Source organism: Camelina sativa, chromosome 20 (assembly GCF_000633955.1).
Source record: "Camelina sativa cultivar DH55 chromosome 20, Cs, whole genome shotgun sequence".
Classification (NCBI taxonomy): domain Eukaryota; kingdom Viridiplantae; phylum Streptophyta; class Magnoliopsida; order Brassicales; family Brassicaceae; genus Camelina; species Camelina sativa.
In genome coordinates, this window is record NC_025704.1 from 11992820 (window position 1) to 12009231 (window position 16412).

Here is a 16412-nt window from a genome sequence, read left to right on the forward strand (position 1 = left end):
GAAATTTATTCACCTATTAAAAAACTGACTATTATTCACATATTTCAAATTCCCAAAATAAAATTATCACAATAATCACTATTATATGAGTTATTTAATACCATTGGTATTATATTTCATGGATAAAACATATTCTTACACCAAAAAAATTTAAACAAAATAAAAAATCTTGCATAGATTGAAAAAAAAACAGATTATATATTTACTGATACATAATAGTTTGATCTAAATATATTCTCACGAGTTATATATATTTTTTTACAAAAACAAATTTTAGATCATTGAAAATAACTCATAACACTAACCCTTAAAAATAATTTTACTCATAACACTAATTTTATCTGCATAGATTTATCCCGCACATGGTGCGGGTTGCTAGTTGCTACCTAATAATTATATATCGTAGCTGTTACCATGTTAGATGTTGAATTTAGGAAATTAATTTTTTTTGTTAGTATTATATTCATCGGTTGTTTACGATGATAAGATAATTTAATGCAGGTTGTATCTAGTTAGGAATATCAATATGTAATAATTCAACTATATATATTATAGTATATTAGTTGAATTCTCAAATCATATGATGGTGTTCATACATGACGAGTCTTTGTTATATTTTACGAATATGCATTTGTATATGGAGTACTCACCTTGAGATCTCCAAAAAAAAAAAAAAACAGCATTTGAATCACGAAAGATCAAAACCACAAAAAAAATGGATCCAACTGCACCCATAAAACTACAAACTCACAAATATCCTTTGACCATTTCGTCTCGTTTTGTTAAAGGTTATTGCAAAGGCTGCAAAGTAAAAGGTCACATCTATGGTGGCTACCGTTGCAACGAGCCTTCCTCTACTGGTTGGTTCTTTCACAAAGAGTGTGCCGAGGCTGCATCAGAAATCCTCAACCATCCTTCTCATCCTCAGCATCCTCTCAAACTCCACACTCGTTCTCTACAAGAACCATGTAAATGTAATCTATGTGGCAAGTCTTCTTTTGCTTTTGGTTACCGTTGTTCATCAAAATGCGATTTCGCCGTGGATCTCACATGTGGGATAAATCCATTTCCGGTTACTATTGAGCATCCGAAGTCTCATCATCATCCAGTTGTCTTCTTGAAAGAACCGGCTACGCCAGGTCAGCGCCAATGTGGAATTTGCAAGGGCTATAATGGTGGATGTTCTTATGCATGTCTTGAATGTAAAGTCAGCTTTCATGTCGAGTGTGTCAATCTTTCCCAAGAGGTAAATCATCCTTCTCATCCTCAACATCCTCTCGAATTAATCCTATACGAATCATTAGATAGTGATGCCGAGAAGACATGTCTTCTATGTGGAGATCGACCAAACAATGTGCTTTATCGTTGCTCGATATGCAACTTCACCATATGCCGGTGTTGTACAAAAGATCCACCACCTCTCGCTATCGAGCATCATAAGACGCACGAGCATCGACTTGTCCTCTTGTCAAGACAAATCTCATTTGAATGTAATGCTTGCGGGATGCAAGGTGATCGAAGTCCTTACATGTGTATTCAATGCGGCTTTGTTGTCCATCGAACTTGTATTGACTTACCACGTGTCATAAACATAAACCGTCACGATCATCGTATCTCTCTTACTCATCATCTCGGCGTTGGGTATTCGAAATGCGGGATTTGTCGAAAAGATATGAGTCAATACAATGGAGCTTATTCTTGCGCTATTTGCCCCAACTACGCTGCTCATTCACTATGTGCAACAAGAAAAGACGTATGGGATGGAGTAGAACTCGAAGGGACACCTGAGGATAACGAAGATATTGCACCTTTCAAAGTGGTGAGTGATAACTTGATCAAGCATTTCAGTCATGAAGAGCATAATCTAAGACTCAACAAGGACAATATCAATCGTGACGAAGGCTCACGTTGTGAAGCATGCGTCCTTCCTGTGTATTCCGATCCGGTCTATAACTGTGAGGAATGTCGTTTCATTCTCCATGAGAAGTGTGCTAATCTTCCAAAAAAGAAACGACTTGTATTCAACACAAAACCATTCACACTATGGTCCAGACCACCACGTACATTCGCTAGCAAAGATTTTAGATTCCACGATGTTTTCCGCTGTAAGGCTTGTAGAATGAAGTCTACTGGTTTCAGGTATGTTTCTGATTGGTGGGTTTTAGATGTCCGCTGTGGTTCACGTTCTGAACCGGTCATTCATGATGGTCACAAACATCCTCTATATTACGAAAAGAAGGACAATCACTGTTGTGATGCATGCTATACACAGATATATGATCATCTGCTTTGCTGTGATACTTGTGACTTTGATCTGGATTTACACTGTACTGATCTACCAAAAGTGGTAAAACATAGCTGCGACGATCATCCTCTTTCCCTATGCTATGGCGAAAATGCAAACGGGAAATATTGGTGCGATATTTGCGAGGCGGAAACAGATCCAAGTAAGTGGTTCTACACTTGCTCTGATTGCGGGGTCACTGCACATATCAAATGTGTACTTGGAGACTTTTCACGTCTCATGCCAGGACGCATCATCAACTACATTAGAGTTAAAGTTGAAGTGGTTCCTAACAACCATAGTTCTCGCCCGTTCTGTGCAAATTGTCACTCCAGATGCGCAGCGCCTATTATTTTAAAGCTTTGTGATCCATACATTGGATACATTTGTTCCGATGCATGTGCATTGTCTATCAATCCAGCTACTATATAGCTGATTATTTCATTCAATCTTGAATTTTTTTGGATGTAAGTGTTTCTTTCCAACTACCACCATTTAATAGAGCGATATACATACATGTGCTTATTTACCTTTCCTGTAGTTTGGTTATGTTATTAGTACTGTCTTCATCGAGAGAGAAGGTTGGTTTAAACTGAAACTTATTCAGTTCAGTTTAAAAGTGAATATGACGGTTTAATTAGATTGGATTGTTTTAGCTTTAGTGGTAAATCATAATTCTAATGATCTTCTCCAATTGGTTACTACAAGATTCTTGCAAACCTTGCAACATGTTTTCGACATAATATTTTCCTAAGTTCCTAATAAGAACTTAAGTTTGCGACGGCTTACATAAGTCGTAACAAGTTATGACAAATTTGCGAAAAAAAATGTAGTAGCAACTAATATGGTTTAATTAATGAAAACAGAGACAGGGATGAAAGGAGCAAATATTTGTAAATCCAGAAATGTAAACCAAGATGAAAACTCAAAGTCAATTTTAACAATATAAATAACGAATATGTGATTGTTTATTGCAAATGCAAGAATTATAAAAGAAACAGCAGATAAGAGTATTGGAAATACAGGGAACAAACTCACTCAAGTGACTAAAATCTACAAGACAAGGCAAGTGTTCAATAAAACCTCTGTATCATTTTGACATTTACAAGAGTTACATAAGCGAGGAGGACCATCCATGACATGTAACCTCAAACTCACTCTCATTTTCATTGCAAAAACCAAGACTGGAAACTGAAAGGATGCGACTGATTTGATTTACAAAAACAGTGGTCTGTTTCAGGTTACCTTAGATAAGGCCGCTAGAGATTAAGATCTGCACGACGGTAAAGTAATGCCTCCACAGAAAGATGCGATTATTATGTACAACACAAGAACTATTAAGCACGTCAGCAGTACCCTGTCGAACACAAACAATGATAGTTAAAACCGAGAGATGAGAAATTATAATTATCTGGAACACACGAAAAGCATAATAACAATACATAGTACACTTCTCTATGCAAAGTTGGAACTAAGGCAGTATAGCTTTTATCAGCCAATAATAAGGGATATGAACTCTTTCCAAATACTTTGGTATTTTGTCGAGGAGAAATCTCCCAAGCTAAGAACTAATGTATGTGTGAAGAAATATACTAGTAAACTATGATGCAAAAAGGCGAGTTAAACACACAAAGAATGTATACTGGTGTACCTAGTAACTACCAAAAACCAAAGAAAATCAAGAGAATCAAGAAGAGACAGAGATCCTTACAAGAGCTTAGCGTTTTTCATCCAAAGAGCTCGACGGAGGCGCTTAGATTGTTTCCTGAAGTGAAATGCACTATCTTGCATTGTTGCTGTTTTATCAACAAGAAGCTCAATCCTATCACCTCTCTCCATTATTTTCTCAATGTTCTCAACCATGACTGATCGAATCTGTAAAACCCGAAAACACAACAATGAGAAAACTAACCTTTTCCACCAGAGATATCAAATAATAGTTATATAGGAGCCCTTGAACCGTGGAACAAACTGACTACACTTCCACCAAAGACAGATATAGAGAAGCATGTGAGCTAAAGAAGAATTATACCTCACTGACTTCTCCTCTAACACGATTGAGAGTATCAACACTAGGATTACTAGAGAAGAACTCCATCTGCTGATGCAAAACCCTTGAGAATTCATCATTCATTGCATAAGCTGGAGCCTGATGCGCCACTTTTCTATAGTTTTTCATAAACCTCATATGAATATCTTCCAAATACGAAAACGGAATCCTCCCTACAAAATCCAATCACCAACACCATAAACATAAGTTACGCAGAGAAGACGACCTTAAAACTCGTGAATCATATACAATAAACACTTCAAATCCATGGCAAATTTCGATAACCATAAATCTCAAAACATATCCAACGATTGGGAGAAAATTCTTACTTCCGAAGGTATCATTGGCCATACAGAGAAAGGTAAGACCATCGGATCTAAGAATATGGAAGATGTAACGGTCTTGTGAGAAACAAAGTCTTTCATCGGCGATCTCCGGCGACAGCTTCTCGAGGATCCGTCGCACCACGGCGCCTGTGTTTCCCGTAACGGCGCTGAATTCCGCTAATACCACCGTACCTCTCGCCACAGCCGCGTATACAATCGCCATCGGAGAATCTTAAATCGGATAACGTCAGAGAGTGTGGATCACGCGCTCCGGCGGTGAGAAAGTTCAACGTCGGCTTTGCTGCGATCTGAGCAGAGTTTAAAAATACGAAGTTATAGGGTTATGAGCAAACGTTTCGTATATAACCCCTTTTCTATTGTTACATTTTTTAATTGTCACCTACAGATTATATTTTCTAACATTTTAACCCCCTAGGCAAATTACCCGAACCGAACCGGCCAAAATTACGCTTCTCGGTTCGGATTCGGATACACCACTTAAACCCGATCGGTTACTTCTTTTTAATTATGATTTTTCCGGTTCGGTTCGAGTATAACCATTAGAAGACCCACGTTTAAATATACCGATTGCGAGTCTCTCCATTGTTGACGAGCGAGCCTACTTCGACGAGTCTCCGGCGAAACAGGCGACTGAGGTGAGCCTCTTCTAACTCCGACCGTCCGACGAATTACACAGGCGAGCTTCTCTCTTTTTCTGTTCTGTATACGGTTGAGTCTAAGATGATGGTTATGTTCTCGAATCAATGCTCTCTGCTTTTCTTTCTCCAGTGAAGTGTTTGTTTCATGATAAACTAGGGTTAGGAATTGGGTTTGATAATAATGGCAGGATTGTGTGTTCTCTGTTTCCGACTGAACAGATGACCTATCCGATTTCTAATTTTTGTTGCCTGCTACGAGCTCAGTGATTAGAGTATTAAAGACAGACCCTTGTTTTGAAGGGTTTTGTTGTTCTCTACTGAGTATTCATTCATTGTGCTTTGAAAGTAATGTGCTTTTTTCTTTTCTGGTTGGTTCTAATCAGATTGGTGTCATTCTTCTTCTGTTTCTCCAAGACCATGGTGTTTGGACAAGTAGTGATAGGTCCTCCTGGATCAGGCAAGACCACTTACTGCAATGGCATGTCTCAGTTCCTCCCTCTTATCGGCAGGTTTCATATTCTTTCTTTTTTTCTCTTTTTGGATCGAAGAAAGAAGCTTACTTTTGTAGCTGTATCGTATCATTTGTTTTCTGTCTCTAGCTCTGTGAAATTTACAAAGTTCCAAACTTTAATTTACAAGAGTGTCAAATTCCAGAAATTTTAGCTTAGACATGTGAAATGTTGTTGCCCCTCATCTTTGTCTTGCAAGAGAGATTTTCCAGATTCGTGAGGACTTCTCCGGAAGTATATCTTCTTAACATTGAGTTTCTTTGTTTTCGGCAGGAAGGTTGCTATTGTTAATTTGGATCCTGCGAACGATGCATTACCGTATCCTTTTCTTTATGCAAAATTATTAAATATGATTGAAATTGGCGTGTAGCCATGAAATTTTTTCTAGGTGTGTGAGTTGTTTCTTGACATTAATCTTAGTTATGAGTGTGCTGTGAATATCGAAGACCTGATTAAGTTAGAAGATGTTATGCTGGAACACTCGCTTGGTCCTAATGGAGGTGAATTTTGCCATCTTGATTCTTCTTTTCGTCTTAATATTTTTATTTATCTTTGGTCAATTCAATAACAAATTTTTTAATGACACAGGTCTTGTATATTGTATGGAGTACTTGGAGAAAAACATTGACTGGCTGGAATCGAAATTAAAGCCTCTTCTCAAGGGTTAGCAACACAATAAGTCTCTCCTTTTTTGTTTTTAACGTAATGTCACTTCGTTAAAGTGAAAAGGTTTTTGAAACATTTGCAGACCATTACATTCTCTTTGATTTTCCTGGCCAAGTGGAGTTATTCTTCATTCATAACAGTACCAAGAATGTTCTCACGAAGCTGATAAAATCATTAAACCTTAGAGTATGAGCTGTTCTATACTTGTTACCTTACTAGCTAAATGAACCTTACTGAAGAGTCTACATATAATCTGATGAATTTTTTTTTTGTTTGTTTGTTTGTTCTGCAGTTAACTGCTGTGCAACTAATTGATGCCCATCTATGTAGTGATCCCGGGAACTATGTAAGCGCATTGCTTCTCTCCTTATCCACAATGCTTCATATGGAACTCCCACATGTCAATGTCTTGTCTAAAATCGATCTGATTGGCAGCTACGGGAAGCTAGGTATCTTTTTTTTTCTCGTAACATCGATTATGCAAAAGTATAACATAGACTCACTAACTACCATCTCTGGTGTCATGTAGCTTTTAATTTAGATTTCTATACCGATGTTCAAGACTTATCATACTTGGAGCACCATCTTGGTCAAGATCCTCGCTCTGCTAAGTACAGGTTGATATAAAACATCTTCTGAATATACATGGAAGTTGGAATGGTCAATCAGTTACCGCTTAAATGCACTCTCGATATCTGATGAGTTCGATGGTCTTATTGCAGAAAGCTAACAAAAGAGCTGTGTAGCGTCATTGAAGATTTCAGTCTTGTAAATTTTACAACCTTGGATATTCAGGTTTAAGATCTCCCCTGCACCACTCTCTCTCTCTCTCTCTCTCTCCAAGCATCTTATCACTATTTTATCTCCCCTGAACCACTCTCTCTCTCTCTCTCTGCAAGCATTTTATCACTATTTTGTTTTTGTTTTCAGGATAAGGAAAGTGTTGGGAATCTGGTAAAGCTCATTGACAAGAGCAATGGATATATATTTTCCGGGATTGATGCAAGTGTGGTTGAATACAGCAAGATTGCAGTTGGTCAAACTGATTGGGATTATAACAGATATCCTTTTTTAATAAAATTTTTTATTTCTTAACCATTGCTTCTCTAATCAGTAGCTGTGAGTTTAGTTTAAACCAGAGTTGTTTCTTTAACGATATAGTCTTCACAGTTGCGGCTGTGCAAGAGAAATACATGAACGACGAGGAAACACAAGACTGAGGAATCGAGACAGAGCTTGAAACTTCCAAAGAAGATGAAGAATCTGGTTTAAATCTCTCTGAACCAAACCATGTAACGGTTTGTATGAGCCTTTTTGTATTGTTGGGTTCGGTTTAAGTCTACACAATCACACAACTTACTGGCTTTGGTTCAATGAATATGCTAATTTTGAGATGAGTAAACTAATCAGACTTAATCACCTTGTTTGCACCTTTTATATTTTCTGCCTATCAAAATTTACTACTAGTCACATAATTAGTAGGAGTACTATTTTTTTGCTAAATTTTGTCTCACTATATTTTCCACTTCGTTGATTATTCCGTCTTGGTTAGCTATAATGTCAAGGTGTTGGACTTTTTGAGTTTCTGAATTACAAATCACACGTGCTCATGGCTCCCACATTCTCTAGAGAAACATCTCAAATGCAACTTTTTGGGTCATTTATTCTTGCTCAAAGTATGACGTTATTACAAGGTAAAATAATGAGAAGATAATATTTCAGGTCAGAAACTATAAGCAATTCAAACATTGCTTGATTATAAATGCCAATCTATATAAGCTTCAAGGCCAACTCAGCTGTTCCCATTCCCAAATTGGTTCCGTTAATCCTTCAACCAAATCTACATTCATAGAGAGATCAACATGTTGTTCTCCACCTGAAATCGAAGTTTCCGGCGAGCTTTCGACACGAAACGATGATGTCCCAGCTACTGCAACCTCACTTGTAAGCATTCTCTCTGGCGGCAAAACTCCCACAGGAGGACGTCTATCAAAAGCTCTCGAGCTTCCTGTTGTTACGTAGACACGACATAAACTGAACTCGTGTCTCACCTACAAACATTTCAAGAAATCCAGAAAACAAAAAGTTAATTACAAACTTTAATCAAGAATCTTTTCAGTGAAAACTTTTATATATATGCAAGTGAAAGTACCTGAGGAGCTGTGGAAGCGTTGACTGTTTCGTCAACGGCTTTGTACTCGTTCATCTTCCATTTTGTTTTTCTTCCGGTTGGTGCTTTTCCAGTGTAGAAAACCATAGTTTTCTTGACTCCAATCATTCGGTTGTCTTTGGAAAAGACTGGACCAGGTGATCCAGTTGCTTTCCAGTATCCTGAACCAGTGGTTCTACTCGGTCTACCTCCTCTAGCTTCGCGTTCTTGTCTTGGCACGAAGAAGAACCATTGCTCAACGTCTCCTCGACATCTCTCTCCCGACATATCTGCAAGACAGTGTAAGTATATATAATAAACCAACACTACGTACCATATATAGTCATGTGTTCAATCTGAATAAACCGACTAAACCGATCTAGATACGGTTAACAATTTTCTAAAACAACAAAACCGAACATCAAAATGGAGAAGTTTACGTGCTAGAAAACCTAACTTTTATTATGCCCTAATGACTCTACTTTCGTAATGATGAATTCTGATGCAATAGTTTATAGCGACGACATTAATCTGAGAGAGGTTAACGTAAAACGTACTTGGAAGATGACTAGGCTCGACCTCAAAGACATCAAGAACGGGAATGACTCGGTGTACTGATACATCACTCCTTCCTTCGAGCTGGTTCCGTAGGTAGAACGCAACCAGTTCTTCTTCCGTGGGATAGAAGCGAAACCCAGTTGTAACCTCGTCTGCCATTTCTGTATGATATAGCGAACACATTAATTGCAGCTAGCTGTATTAATTATTAACTTAAATGTCATGGACTCATCGACATTAAATAAGTTGTCGAAGTAGAGATTGGTTTCTCCGAGTGAAAGGAGAAAAGTTCTCTACGCGTTTTTCTATTTTTTTCTTTTTTTTTTTTAACTCACTGTACGAGAGATTGGTAACGACAACGATGTTCTTTTTTGTGTGTGTGGGTTTGATTACTTTCGTTATTGTGTTTACTGTTTAGTAAACTTTTTACGAGCCACGTACGTCGACGTACGTGTATTGAACAAGTCAAGCCTTCGTCTTGACGTCAAGTTTCGGTCTCTTTTCCTTAGTTTCTATCTTTAGAAAATAGTATTTTTTTTGGGCTCGTAAAAAGTATTTTTTTTCTTTTCCTTAATTTGGGCTTACCAATTTTAGAAAATAGTATTTTTTTAAAAGCAAACTCAGATTAATCATACTTTATAGGGTTAGAGAAGATATATCCCTTATATATTCCCTATATATTAATAGAGAAACATTTTCAAGAAAATGTTGATATGTTGTTGTTAGAGAGTTCGAGACATCAATAAATTTATTGCCCTTATTTTTATAGATACTAGGTTTTGAACCCATGCTGCGCGTGGGTTTATTTGATATATTTTGGTGAAAATTATATATTATTGATGACAGATATGAAATATTATCTTATAGAAAATTTTAAATTACTATTAAGGCCAAACTTTTATTTACGATACACCAAAATTTTTAAAAATATAAAAATCAGTTGTGCTAAAAAATCTAATCTGATCAAAAGAATCATGGATTTAACTGGACGTCCAGGAGAGGCAGATCAGACATTCGAACTGGTGACCTTGCATATACTAAACCATTTTTTTCACGGCCAAACAAACAAAACACTTTTTGAATCATGAATTAATCTTGTTTTCTCATATTTAATTGACAACACCATCTCTGTTTTCGTGTTTTTTTCCATTGTTTTCTTACTTTTTATATTCTTTCTCGTCATTTTTATTGTCAAATTTTCATTATTACTTTTACCGTCTGATTCTTCGTTATACTCTTCTTCTTCCTCTTCGTAATCTGCTTTCTCACATTCTTCCACTTAATAATTTGTTAACCCATCAAACTCCAAGACCAAAATCATTGCTTATTTTCTCATAAAATTTCATGGATCAGCATAGTCACCACATGCACTCAATTATTGATATTTTCACATGTATACTTATTCGGTTTAAGATCCACATGTATTGAAACTTCTTGAACCAAAATCTTAATACTATAAAATTGCAAATTACTTGCAAAGAAAGTAATATGAACACATGTATAGCTAATAAAAAGTGTGTTCGTCATATTAGTCTTATTTATAGTGGTTCTCAGCCAGTTCTAAAAATTTTATATCCAATGTGGGATGTTGTACATACACTTATTTATAAGTTTTTTCATATTAAAAAAATTTACATAATTTTAAAAATGTTAAATATTATATCTGATAATGGTTGGTCATTTTAAAAATTTTAATATAGAAAATCCTGTAAATTTTAAAAATGTTAATCAGTGACATGTCAAATCTCGATAGATTGTTTAAAATCCTATGTGGACGTCGTAAGAAGCTTATAGCTCCAACTTTTATTAGTATAGATAATTATAATATTTTAAATTTTAAAAATTTTAAAACTTGGATGTCTGGTAAATCAAGCTTCATGCTCATTCATAGTTGAAAGCATATTAGTCTTATTTATAATGGTTCTCAGCTATTGTCTAAAAAATTTATAGCCGATGTGGGATGTTGTACATAGTTCTTTTATTTCCATAAATTTAAAATTCTGGAAACTTAGAAAATGTTAATAAATAACATGTCAAATCATGATAGGTTCTTTAAAATAATTCTTAATATAGGAAATTCTGGAAATTTAAAAAATTGTTAATTACTGAGATGGCTAATCTTTATTGGTTGTTTAAAATCCTATTTGGACACCTTAAGAAGCTTATAGCTCCTACTTTTATTTAGTATAATTTGCACATAATTGCTATTAAATAATTAAGGAATATTCTTTTTTAATTAATTAAAAAAATCAAACATTTCAATTTTAAAATATATTTTAGTCATTTTTATAACATATATAATTATTATAACATTATTGGATCTAAAACATTTTCAAAAAAAAAATTTATTCACCTATTAAAATAACTGATTACTATTCACATATTTAATTTTCCAAAACTAAATTATCACAATAATCATTATTATCCCCTATATATTAATAGAGAAGCATTTTCAAAAAAATGCTGATGTGTCGTCGTTAGGGAGCTCGAGACATCAATGAATTTATTGCCCTCATTTTTATGGATATTTACACATAATTGCTTTTAGATAATTAAGGAATATTCCTTTTCAATTAATTAAAAACATCAAACATTTCAATTTTAAAATATATTTTAGTCATTTTTATAACATATATAATTATTATAACATTATTGGATCTAAAACATTTTCAAAACCCAAATTTATTCACCTATTAAAATAACTGATTACTATTCACATATTTAATTTTCCAAAATTAAATTATCACAATAATCATTATTATCCCCTATATATTAATTGAGAAGCATTTTCAAGAAAATGCTGATGTGTCGTCGTTAGAGAGCTCGAGACATCAATGAATTTATTGCCCTCATTTTTATGGATATTTACACATAATTGCTATTATATAATTAAGGAATATTCATTTTCAATTAATTAAAAAAATCAAACATTTCAATTTAAAAATATATTTTAGTCATTCTTATAACATATATAATTATTATAACATTATTGGATCTAAAACATTTTCAAAACCCAAATTTATTCACCTATTAAAACAACTGATTACTATTCACATATTTAATTTTCCAAAATTAAATTATCACAGGCAATTAACTTATTTAAAACCATTGGTATATTATTCCATGAAACATATACTTACACAAAAAAATCAAACAAAAAAAAAAATCTTGCATAGATTGAAGAGAGAGCGGATTATATATTAAGTTCATACATAGTAGTTTGATCTAAACATATTCTCATGGATTATATATTTTGTTTTTACACAAACAAATTTTAGATCCTCAAAAATAACTTTACTTATAATTAATATTAATTTTATCTACATAGATTTATCCCGCACATAGTGCAGGTTGTTATCTAGTTTCTGCGTAATATTATAAAAGTATGATGTTAAAGAAGAAACTATATTTGACCTAACAAAAAAAATCGAACTATTTTGGGAGGTATGTAGTTGTAAAATTGAAGTACATGTAACAATTCTCGTTAGAAATTTCAGATAACACTTAATTTATTTACATATACAGACTTAAGTGTATATGTAACATGTTCAAAGAGATGAAGAAGACTTGGCTGTGGGGTATTTTCGTTAATTCATGACATAAGTTCGGCCATTTGCAAGTTAGTTATCTTGGTACATGCATTATCTTATAGTTGCAAATTACTTTCCAAAATTTAATTATCGAGTATGATTACACTACATGACCTTTATACATACCGTGATACTTTGTACCACAGATCCGAAAATCAAATAAAGTGTACATTTTGGAGATATTTGAATGTAACTGTATTGATATTTTAGCTTCTTTTTTTTTTCCTTCGTGAACAACTCACCCATGTATATACTACTAGATTGTGACACCGATATAACCATCAGACTATATGCCCCATGTTTCAAGAGATTCGGAAAATTTCCACGTCACATATTTCGGAGTTAATTACAAGATGATGATAAATTTGTGCCTATAACTTTTTAAGATTAAGAGCAGGAGCTTCCCATATCAACTAGCTTTGTGGTACTCTAAGTAAACTGATATTTAAAATTTTTAAAAAACTATATAACGAATTAAGTGTTCGGAATTCTAGATATGGAACCCATGTACCAGTTCGGAAAATAAAGGACACCAAGGTGAGGTTCGTCTCCATGACTAGTAGAGCATCACTAGTACTGAATTTAATAGGGAACATATAAATATATAGTTTAGGGCCTTAGACCTTCTCCATCAGGGGTTGTTAGTGGGGTTGTTAGAATTTAGTAGGAAGAAATTAAATCAGAAGAAAAGAAAAAATTGAAGGGAGCCTCTTATTTAACAGTCTGAACTCGGTTTTAAGGGACGCTATGTGTCCTTATTTCAGTGGTTGGGCTGTAAAATACAAAAGGATAAAAAAAATTAGGATGCAGACCACCATTTTTTTGTTTCTCACTTTCTCTCTTTCTCCCTTTCTCTCCTTCACTCGCGATCGAAGTCTTGATCCGACAAAGGATGTCTGCTTTAATCGGAGGTTATAGAATCAGTCTCGTGTTTGGTCGGAGGCGATTTGACACGGCTGAGATCTTGGTGGAGGCGACTGTAGCGGCGGCGAAGTGAATCGTCGTGGAGGTTGTATTGGAGGCGCTGCAAAGGGGAAGGCGATTCAATGCTGGAATCAATCCGATTGAGAGTGTAAGTTTCTCAGTTCAATTGTAAGATTAGGTTTACAGTTAGGTTTATTTGATTTTGGATCGCAAATTAGAGTTTTTGATGTTTGTTCAAAAATTGGATTCTTTGTGTGTTTGTTTTCTGATTTATAATTGATGGTTTACACGGATTAGGGTTCTTGGTTCTTTGTGTTCCGATTTGGTCTGTTTTTGTTCCGAATTGGTGTGTTGTGTACCGATTGATAAGTGATGCTTAAATTGGGATTAGGGTTCTTGAGAATCATGTGATCCGATTTGGTCTGTTTGTGTTCAGTTTTTTGGTTTGTTAGTGTTCTGATTATGTGTGTTTGTGTTCCGTTTTGGTGTGTTCAGTTTGTGGTCTGCTTGTGTTCTGTTATTGGTGTGATTGTGTTTGTGTACCGATTGATAAATGATCTTTTGTGTTGGTTAGACATGATTGTAGAAAACAAAGTATATTGTTATTGTTCGATTTAGATTGTAGAAAACAAAGTATATTGGCCTTGTTTGATATTCATTGTAATTTGCGGATTGTGATATATGTCTCTATTTTGTTTTGAGGTTAAATGGGGACAAATGGATTGATGGAAGTGCATGAGTATAGAGTCTGCTACCTGTTCGGCTATGAAGGAAGGTATTTTAGCATCGTCCTCTTTTTCTTCATTTAATTTGGTGTTATTTTAGGTAAGAGTCGAGTCTCACATTGATGATATTGCTTTGTTTGTTGGTTGTTATTAATACGTTTAGTACTTGCCTATTAGAGAGGTCTACATCAAAATTTAACTATGATGGTTTGTGTTATGGTTGTGAAGATGTTTATTGTGTGGTTGTTGTAGTGTAGGTTAAAACATAAATACAAAATTTAAAGCAACTAGTTGTGAAAGTTAAATTCATCTAACTAACATTATAAATTGAAAGACTTGATCCTCATAGTAAAAACACCAAGTAAACACACACCACACTATTAACCGTAAAAACTTCTTCTTCAATATCCTTTTAACACACGATATGGATTCAGACGACTCCATGAATCCATATCGTCCGCCCCCAAGCTTCTTCAATCTGTTAACCAGTCAACTTGAAACCCAAAACCTCGAATACACTCATTGTGAGAGTCCATGTTCGGAGGCTCCATCTGAACCTGCATCTCCTCTAGAAAACCGGAAGTCAAGGAATGCATGGTTACCTTCTGATGATGTCATGCTTGTTAGCGCATGGCTTAACACTAGCAAGGATCCGATCAGATCCAATGAGCAAAGACGTGGAGCATTTTAGGAGAGGATTGCGGATTACTATGCGGAATGTCTGAATACTGAAGGTCAGCCAAAAAGAGAGGCTCGTCATTGTAAACAGAGGTGGGGGAGGATAAACAACTTGGTGTGCAAGTTTGTTGGTTGTTTCGAAGCTGCAACAAGGGAGAAGTCTAGTGGACAAAACGAAGATGATATGATGAAGCTAGCACACTAAATTTACTTCAATGATCAGAATCAGAGGTTTACCTTGGAGCATGCTTGGCGAGAGTTAAGATATAATCAGAAATGGTGTGCTAGCACATCATCTAAAGTTAATGGAGTGAAAAGGGGAAGGGTGGTGGGTGAGGATGTGTCCGCACAACCTGTGATTGATGTTGAAGATGAACCACAGCCCCATCCTCCTGGTGTTAAGGCTGCAAATGCTGCAAAGGCTGCAAAGGGGAAGGCTAAACCGGCTATGGAGGAGGATGGAAAAGCTTTCTTGGAGTTTCAGCTGGAACGTGTTACGCGGATGTATGTGATGAAGTAAGCGGATTTCGCTTTGAAGGAGAAGGAGTTTGCTATGAAAAAGGAACATAGCTTACATGTGATGCTTGAAGCTCTCATTGCTAAAAAGGATTCACTTACTGAAACTGAAAAAGCCCTTAAGGAAAAATTAATTAATGATTTGATGTCATCGGGTTGAATCTTTGTGTTTTATTAACTATGTTTGTAGTGTTCTATGCTATCTTGTGTTTGGAACATGAATCAGATGTATGCTTATGTTCAAGGAATCAGATGTATGCTTTTGTTAGTTGAATATGTTCTGTTTTATGAATCGGATTAAGTTTGTTAGTAGAATATGTTCTGTTTTATGAATCGGATTAAGTTTGTTTGTTGAATATGTTCTGTTTTATGAATCAGGTCGACCAAGTTTGTTAGTTGAATATGTTCTGTTTTATGAATCAGGTCGACCAAGAAGTGGATTTCCGTGACAGTCCCTCCATGTTCCCGTGAAGCGTAAAGGACAAGTCCGTGACAGTCCCTCTATGTTCCCGTGAAGCCATTGTACTTTACCACATATTGCTTACAATTTTTGTGTACCACATATTGTCAAGTCCGTGACACAAATATCTCATGTACTCACACATTTTTTGACGGACATGAGTATAAATTGACTTACTATCTGACGGATGGTATTTATCCAAAATGGTATACTTTTATCTAATTTATTCCACTGCCACAAACTCCAAAAGCCTCTTTATTTGCAAGACAACAAGAAGCTGTGCGTAAAGATGTAGAGAGTGCTTTTGGAGTTTTGCAA

At 35.3% G+C, this 16412-nt stretch overlaps 4 protein-coding genes across 5 annotated transcripts; 2 read left to right on the forward strand and 2 right to left on the reverse strand.

Moving 5' to 3' along the window:
• Nucleotides 616-2784, forward strand: LOC104770567. The gene has a single exon (XM_010495014.2). It carries the CDS (start codon nucleotides 716-718, stop codon nucleotides 2714-2716), a length of 2001 nt encoding a protein of 666 aa, XP_010493316.1. The 5' UTR covers nucleotides 616-715; the 3' UTR covers nucleotides 2717-2784.
• LOC104770568 (vesicle-associated membrane protein 714) lies at nucleotides 3235-5003 on the reverse strand. Its single transcript, XM_010495015.2, has 4 exons — nucleotides 4664-5003; nucleotides 4317-4507; nucleotides 3996-4159; nucleotides 3235-3641 (listed from the first exon to the last, which is right to left on the reverse strand). The coding sequence occupies exons 1-4, from the start codon at nucleotides 4881-4883 to the stop codon at nucleotides 3551-3553; spliced, it is 666 nt and encodes a 221-aa protein (XP_010493317.1). The 5' UTR covers nucleotides 4884-5003; the 3' UTR covers nucleotides 3235-3550.
• Nucleotides 5258-7917, forward strand: LOC104770569 (GPN-loop GTPase 2 homolog). Of its 2 annotated transcripts, none has more exons than XM_010495016.2 (11): nucleotides 5258-5357; nucleotides 5703-5828; nucleotides 6102-6146; nucleotides 6249-6328; nucleotides 6417-6491; nucleotides 6577-6680; nucleotides 6787-6943; nucleotides 7024-7111; nucleotides 7217-7289; nucleotides 7425-7555; nucleotides 7663-7917. In XM_010495016.2, the coding sequence occupies exons 2-11, from the start codon at nucleotides 5737-5739 to the stop codon at nucleotides 7712-7714; spliced, it is 897 nt and encodes a 298-aa protein (XP_010493318.1). In that variant the 5' UTR covers nucleotides 5258-5357; nucleotides 5703-5736; the 3' UTR covers nucleotides 7715-7917. The 2 variants fall into 2 exon arrangements, with proteins under 2 accessions (XP_010493318.1, XP_010493319.1); XM_010495017.2 differs by having other exon boundaries at nucleotides 5262-5316.
• Nucleotides 8141-9409, reverse strand: LOC104770570 (NAC domain-containing protein 90-like). The gene is made up of 3 exons (XM_010495018.2): nucleotides 9201-9409; nucleotides 8647-8933; nucleotides 8141-8545 (listed from the first exon to the last, which is right to left on the reverse strand). The coding sequence occupies exons 1-3, from the start codon at nucleotides 9382-9384 to the stop codon at nucleotides 8276-8278; spliced, it is 741 nt and encodes a 246-aa protein (XP_010493320.1). The 5' UTR covers nucleotides 9385-9409; the 3' UTR covers nucleotides 8141-8275.

What these genes read in the sequence shown, in the direction of transcription:
- LOC104770567 (XM_010495014.2), top strand. Translation starts at nt 716, where the DNA reads ATGGATCCAACTGCACCCATAAAACTACAAACTCACAAATATCCTTTG.
- LOC104770568 (XM_010495015.2), bottom strand. Translation starts at nt 4,883, where the DNA reads ATGGCGATTGTATACGCGGCTGTGGCGAGAGGTACGGTGGTATTAGCG. An exon ending in GGCCAATGATACCTTCGGAA is followed by an intron (nt 4,508 to 4,663) that starts GTAAGAATTTTC and finishes TGGATTTTGTAG; the next exon opens with GGAGGATTCCGTTTTCGTAT. An exon ending in ATGAAAAACGCTAAGCTCTT is followed by an intron (nt 3,642 to 3,995) that starts GTAAGGATCTCT and finishes TGTGTTCGACAG; the next exon opens with GGTACTGCTGACGTGCTTAA.
- LOC104770569 (XM_010495016.2), top strand. Translation starts at nt 5,737, where the DNA reads ATGGTGTTTGGACAAGTAGTGATAGGTCCTCCTGGATCAGGCAAGACC. An exon ending in CCTGCGAACGATGCATTACC is followed by an intron (nt 6,147 to 6,248) that starts GTATCCTTTTCT and finishes CATTAATCTTAG; the next exon opens with TTATGAGTGTGCTGTGAATA. An exon ending in CCTCGCTCTGCTAAGTACAG is followed by an intron (nt 7,112 to 7,216) that starts GTTGATATAAAA and finishes GTCTTATTGCAG; the next exon opens with AAAGCTAACAAAAGAGCTGT.
- LOC104770570 (XM_010495018.2), bottom strand. Translation starts at nt 9,384, where the DNA reads ATGTGTTCGCTATATCATACAGAAATGGCAGACGAGGTTACAACTGGG. An exon ending in CGAGCCTAGTCATCTTCCAA is followed by an intron (nt 8,934 to 9,200) that starts GTACGTTTTACG and finishes ACTGTCTTGCAG; the next exon opens with ATATGTCGGGAGAGAGATGT. An exon ending in ACGCTTCCACAGCTCCTCAG is followed by an intron (nt 8,546 to 8,646) that starts GTACTTTCACTT and finishes AAATGTTTGTAG; the next exon opens with GTGAGACACGAGTTCAGTTT.